Source organism: Gorilla gorilla, chromosome 9, assembly GCF_029281585.2.
Source record: "Gorilla gorilla gorilla isolate KB3781 chromosome 9, NHGRI_mGorGor1-v2.1_pri, whole genome shotgun sequence".
In the NCBI taxonomy this organism is placed as follows: domain Eukaryota; kingdom Metazoa; phylum Chordata; class Mammalia; order Primates; family Hominidae; genus Gorilla; species Gorilla gorilla.
The window spans coordinates 40058306-40065011 of NC_073233.2; the positions used below are offsets into that span (position 1 = coordinate 40058306).

At 49.4% G+C, this 6706-nt stretch overlaps 1 protein-coding gene across 2 annotated transcripts; it reads right to left on the reverse strand.

Moving 5' to 3' along the window:
- Positions 1 to 507: 507 nt before the first annotated feature.
- C9H11orf91 (chromosome 9 C11orf91 homolog) lies at positions 508 to 3074 on the reverse strand. 2 transcript variants are annotated; one of them, XR_004071792.3, is made up of 3 exons: positions 2493 to 3067; positions 2064 to 2304; positions 687 to 766 (listed from the first exon to the last, which is right to left on the reverse strand). XR_004071792.3 is itself a non-coding variant. In XM_031016289.2 (2 exons), exons 1-2 carry the CDS (start codon positions 2986 to 2988, stop codon positions 681 to 683), a joined length of 582 nt encoding a protein of 193 aa, XP_030872149.1. In that variant the 5' UTR covers positions 2989 to 3074; the 3' UTR covers positions 508 to 680. The 2 variants fall into 2 exon arrangements, 1 of the variants encoding a protein (XP_030872149.1); XM_031016289.2 differs by lacking the exon at positions 2064 to 2304 and having other exon boundaries at positions 508 to 766; positions 2493 to 3074.
- Positions 3075 to 6706: the final 3632 nt, after the last annotated feature.

Consider the following 6706-nt stretch of genomic DNA (forward strand, 5'->3'; position numbering starts at 1 on the left):
GTCATCTTCTATGATACCATATTATGATTTACTTATTTATAATATTTATTGTCTGTCTCTCCCCCATCCCCAATCCCAAGTGCCTAGGCACAAAATAAGCACTCAATAAATATTTCTTGAATATATGAATTTCTAGGAAGGGCCAGGGCTTTGATAAGATTATCAGAGAGTTTGTGGTCCAAAAAACATTTAAAAAAAAATGAAAACACCAAACACTTCCAAGGAGTAAATATGTTTGGGAAAAAAAAACAAACCACACACCAAACCTCCACTATTCCAGTCCTCAAAGAACCTTTCTGAGCAGAGACACAGCAGTAGAACCAATATATACATTGCCCTTGGTTTCCCCCGATTCCTTCCTGATAATCTGTTGTTCTGGTTTGCTTGACTGTGGTAGTGTTGGGGGTTCCCTCCCTGGTCTCGGGAGACCTTGAATGCTGGCTGGACAGCAGCTTCTAGAGACCATGAGAGAGCTCCCTCAGCAGCACATACAGAGGAGAGAGACCATGAGATTTACCACACAAAGCGGGCACTGTATGTGAAGTACATGCTGGTAGCAACAAGAACAGCGGTAAATACAGAACAGAAAATAACCATCTTTGAAATGACAACAAATGGGACACATTATCTAAGCACTAACACCTAAGGAGGTGGCTGCCCAAGCTCTGGTGGGCAGCTCCTCAGGAGAGAGAGGCCGACTTCTTTCCGGGTTGCTTGGTCTTCAGTCCTTGTAACTTTTCGTCTTTTAGCGCCTTCAGGAATGTGTCTGCGGGAGAGCAAAACAAACTTAGCCGTAATAGAGATAAGGGCTTTTCCTAACACTTCCAAAGCAAACTCTTGGGAAGCAACTGTGCTTCCTCGAACCTAAAACTCCATTTGTGATCCAAGATGGGAGAGAAAAAAACAAAAAATTGAAAACTCTGACTGTAAAAACATGTAACTGGTTCTGACTGTACATGCAACACATCCAGTTACATGTGTTTTTACAGTCAGAGTTGCTAAGTCCTGGATTTCTTCTTCTTCTAATTTTTTTTTTTTTTTTTTTTGAGAGGGAGTCTCACTCTTTCACCCAGGTTGGAGTGCAGTGGCACAATCTTGGCTTACTGCAGCCACGGCCTCCTGGGTTCAAGCGATTCTCCTGCCTCATCCTCCCGAGTAGATGAGATTACAGATGCGTGCCACCAAGCCCGGCTCATTTTTGTATTTTAGTAGAGACAGGGTTTTACCATGTTGGTCAGGCTGGTCCTCAATGATCCTCTTGTTGGTCAGGCTCCTGATCTCAAATGATCCGCCCGCATTGGCCCCCCCAAAGTGCTGAGATTACAGGTGCCAGCCACCACACCCGGCCCCTGGATTTCTTAACTATGTATTCGGTTAAGATTTCTTAACTATGAATACATAGTATTATGTATGTATTCATAGCTAAGAAATCCAGGACTTAGCAAAGCCCAGTTTTTCTAGGGACTGTCTTCCTTCCATGGCTATGAGAAAGGGTGCATTACAGTGTGTCTGATGAACTGAAGGCCATCTCCATGGCCACACGGACCTAAGCATTTAGGTTATTTCATACTTCCCTTCTCTGTGTGGCAGGGGAAGCCAACTTAAGCCGTTATATACAATAGTTGGAATGATCTTTTTAGAACTATCTGCCCTTCTCCAGTGGTCAAGGACAAGCCTTAGCCAAAACAAGTGATGGGAAAGACAAAGTCTGCAGGACAACCTACCGCTACTGAAAGTTCTACTTTGCAATAGGTCCTTCTTGGAGTACAATGCATTTAACAACTTTACCCTCCAACAGGGAGGAGTCATTCAGCTCGTAGGCTAAGGGATCCTGCCCGCATCAGCACACGTGGTCCAGAGCCCTAAGACTTCAGACCTAAGACCAGATATCAGCCCAGGATCCTGGTGAGAGAACTACCGGCGCCAAGGCCACAGAGTCCCAGGGGGGCTGCCCCCCAGCATTGAGAAGTGGAGTGTCCTAAAGCTGCCCTGGAAACGGCCTTGGGCCTTGTGGTTCTTGCACAACTCCCACCTCCCCCTACAGACAACTGACAGTCACCTACCTCACCTTCCCCCCATGGAGAGCCCCGGTTTAAGACCGAACATTAAAGCTTAGGGACTGTCTGTGGTGGGTGGAGCTCCAGAGTACAGGGTAGGAGGATGACTGTGCAGGAGGATTAAAGTTCAGGACGGGGTGGTGGCGGATGGAGTTCCAGGTGTGGAGGCTCAGAGTCCAGATGACCCAAAGGGTTTAGGATGGAGGGAGGATGGAGTTTGGGACTAAGAGGCTCATGAAGTTCAGATCTGTGGTGGGGGGAGGAGTCGGTTGAAGTCCAGGATAAGGGAGTCTGGGTGCTAGGGGATAGATTTTGGATCTGGGACTACTGGGGGCTGGAGTCAAACCAGGCTACATTTCGGGTCGGGGCACGGAGCCAAGGAGGGAGCTAGGGCAGGCTAAGGCTGGGCTCGGTGGCCCTGGCGAGGTCACGCACAGCTCTGGGAGTCGAAGCCGTCCCCAGTGATGGTGAGCAACTCCAGCTCCTTAATCCGGATCTCCAGCTCGCAGAGCTCCTCCGGGTGGGAGGCAGAGGCGAGCCTGGGGGTCGAGGGGCAGGGGACCAGGGGCGAGGCAGCCACCTCAGGCCCCGGCGGCGGCGAGTAGAAGAAGCGCAGAGGCTCGTAGGGGATGGAGGCCAGGCCGGAGGGCCAGGGCGAGGGCCAGGGGCGCTCGCCGGAGGGACCCATGCCGGGTGGTGGCGGGGGCGGGGGCGCCGGGGTGGGGAGCGCCTGGGACAGGGACCGGGCCCCCGCCGCCCCGCCCACTGGCGCCCCGCCCGCCTTCAGCGGCACGAAGAGCTTCTTCCAGATGTTGAAGTCGCTGAGCGGGGACGAGGAGATGCCGCGGTCGTACAGGGACGGGAAATAGAGGGGCGGAGCCGACCGCTGGCTCATGGTGGGGCTGTGGCTGCCGCGCCGCCCCTTTGGCATCGTTTGAATGAGGGTCTGCGTGGGAGGAACCCCGCGCCGGGAGACGCGCGCTCAGGCCCCGAGTCGCCGGGGTTTCGAGGTTCCACAAGCCCCGCCCCGATGGAGCGCGGCCCCACCCTTTCGCCTCAGCCCCGCCCCTAACAGGCGGGGTTCCAAAGCCCGGACGACCACGTCCCGGAACGTGGCCCCGCCCACCGGCGGCTGGCCGCGCCCCGCAGTTAGAAAGCCACGCCCCCTGGCTCGCCTCGCCTCGCCTCCCGTCCCTCGACTCCGCCCACCGCCTCGCTCTTGCTCTGCGACCCCGCTGGCTTCCGTTGTCATATCCCAGCATACCCTCATCCAGAACAGGCAGCGGGCCAGGGCTGCGGAAGAAAGCTTACTTCAGGCTTCCTCTCTTTCTCCCATGAGGGAGAAAAGTATTTCCTAGAAACCTGGCCCCTGCACCAGCAGACTTACCTCATTGCCTCACTGGCCGCGCCCACAGCAAAGAAGTCTGAGAAAATCAGTGTCTGATTTTTCATCCACTACTGTGGGAGGCAGACAAAGGAGAAGAGGATTGATTGGGAATGGCCGTTAGAGCCAACCCATGTATCTGCCAAACGTTAGCAGTGTTGAGGAAGATTCTAGAAAAGGGGATCCTCATCTGGTTTGTAACAGATCTGAAGGAGTGTTTTCAGTGAAATGCAGTTTAGTTCTCTTCCAAACACAGATATCACCAGGAGCTAACAGGCAACGAGCTAACCACCAAAAGGAAATCCTATCCGCCCTACCTCAAATACTTCACCCATTGCTTATGAGCGATTTGGACATTTTGTCCAAAGGACATGACAGCTCATTTATGTGAGTAACCTGTATTAGCCATAGACTGAGGGGAAATAACTAATACATTTTCTTGAGAGCCTCTGCCTAATGATCACTGGTATGAATAGTGACGGGTGGAGGCCAGTTAAAGAGTCAGTATCAGCTTCACAAGTTAAATATATATATGCATATGTATCTGCACACACAGTGCAAAGTGTGTGTGTGTGTGTGTGTGTGTGTGTGTGTAGCAGCAAAGTGGAGAGAGTCAGATATTCAAGCTGGGTAGCCTTGGACAAGTTGCTTGACTTTTAAGTAGGTTTTCTATAAAATAGAAATAAGAAAACCAGGCTGCCTCATAGGGTTGTGATCAAACAGAAGACAGAACAGTGTGTGTGTGAAACACTTGAACTTGGACACTTTGTCCAAACACAAGAGGCAGCTGTCCCTACTAAGGGGCATGTCTGAAACTGGGAAGCTTTTTCTTCCCACACTGAGCTTCCCACACTTAGTTGTCACACGCAGTATTTGCTCTCTGACTTTGGCAGCCACCCATCATTGTTTATTCATACCAGTGATCACTAGGCCGAGGCTCTCAAGAAAATGTATTTCCCCTCAGTCTATGGCTAATACAGGCCATGTGCGATAGCTCAGCACCCAGCCTGTAATCCCAGCACTTTGGGAGTCTGAGGTGGGATCTCTTGAGGCCAAGAGTTTGAGAACAGCCAGGGGCAACATAGTGAGATTCTGTCTCTACAAAATAATTTTAAAAATTAACCAGGTGTGGTGGCATTTGCCTGGAGCCACTCAGGAGCTGAAGTGGGAGGATTTCTTGAACCAAGGAGGTTGAGGTTGAGGCTGCAGTGAGCCACAATCATAGCACTGCACTCCAGCCTGGGTGACAAGGCAGGACCCTATCTCAAAATAAAATAAAATAAAATAAAAAATACCCTTATCTTCCATTAGTTTCCCCCATATATTTAACTTCCCATAATTTACTGCCCCAGAAGCTCAAACCTCTTTTCCTTTGTCTTATCACTTTTCTACAATCGCCCATTGTTAAAATTGTATATAAGCTCTCAAGCCACTTCTTTGGGTTTTCACTTTGTTTCTGTAAGAACCCCATGTACCTGCGTAATAAACTTTGTCTTCTGTTAATCTGTCTTTGTCAGTTTAATTCTCAGGCCCCAGGCTCTGAACCTAAGAGATTAGAAGAAAAATTTTTTCACCCCTACAGAACCACAGTAATGGTAAGAACCAGGGTTTTGGACTCAAGACTTGGGACCAAACCCTGGATCCACTATGTATTTGGCTGTGCGGCTGAACCTTTCTCAACCTCATTTTTTCATCAATATAATGGGAATAGTAATGGCATCTACTTGCTTAGGTTGGCAAGACTAAGTGAGACAGTTTAAGTACCTGGCAATGGCTTGTGTTCAACATTAGCTCTTGTTATTACATATTGAAGGCCCTTAGAAGGAAAAGAGATTTTGCGTTATATTTTTTAAATGGAGCAATAAAATCATTTTTTATGTATATATCTAGTTGAGGAGAAAAAATTACAGATTTTTCCCCCTTACTCCAAGATAATCTAAACAGATTTTACTCTGGATGGCTTAATTATAACATAATCCATGAAGCTATAGCCAGAGGGTTAAATAAGAAGTTGATGACAAACTTGGTTTCTCTAACAAGTATGCAAGAAAACTCAAGTGCCACAATGAACACTGAGATAAACTGCTGTCAGGAGGCAAAGTCCCTATGAGGTAATAATAAACCCACGAGGTTAAGGCAAAACCCTACGGTTGTTTCTGCAAACAAATGTCCAGGAAACTCAAGTTGGTGATGAAAGAACAGTCTTGAATTCAACTTCAGCAGAACCTTTCCCTCCCTGGGCTCCAAAGCACTATGTCACCTACCTCTCCACTCAAATGCCCCATTAAGTACCATCCTGTTGGAGCTTCCTAACGCCCCTGCTCCCTGGTTTCATTTGGAACCAACTGAGACACAAGTCCCTCTTCATTGATCAGGGTCAGTTGGAGGATGTAGCTGTCGGCCTGGTAGCCAGGTGGGCTTGCTAATCCCGCACCTCTACCTTAAGCTTACCCAGTGTGAGGCCAGGTTAGAAAGTCACAGGCCTTGGCAGCAAGGAGAGAGCCTTTACTGTCATAGTGAAGAGCTTGCCAAGGACAGGACTGATTCTTCCTCCAGCCTCACCTATCGGGGCAGTCATTGTTCCGCTGTCAGGAGGAGAGGGGCCAGAAGGGTCACACTGACGAAATGTGACATGAGGGTGGAGGTTCCTGTCCAGCATTCTTCACTCTCTATTTAACCGAGGCTGACTCACTGCAGTTGGCACTAATTTTCCATTGCCACAGCCCTCTCCAGCCAGGAGGGCCTGGAGTACCTGAGGTGCTGTTTGCCGGGTTCCCTTGGTCCTCAGACTGCTCCCTTCAGAGAAAGCACAGAAAACCTTCTCTGTCCCAACGAAACCCCCTTCCCCTCCCCCACTCCAGCTCTGCATCTGGACACACTGTCAGCCATCAGACCCTGACCAGGTGCTCAGCCTCTTTAGGGATATGTCACAATTTGCCGTGCCCGGTGGCTCTGGGCAGCCTTTGGACATGTAGTGCTTGTGTCTTGGAATACAAGAGTTGTGCCTGAATCTGGGACTCTCTGTGACCCTGGGAAAATCACATCAGCTCTCTGAACCCCAATTGTCTCTGATCTATAAAATGAAGACAATATCTACTTCATAGGATTGATTTGATGGACATATGTATAAGCAGTGCCAGGGACAACTAGTAGGTGCTCATTGAAGTGTGGCTACAGTTATTATACAGTTACACATGGATTCCTTGATTCCCCATTAAGCCCTGGTGGATGAATGAGGAAAATGCAGCAGGGGGTCCATCCTAGA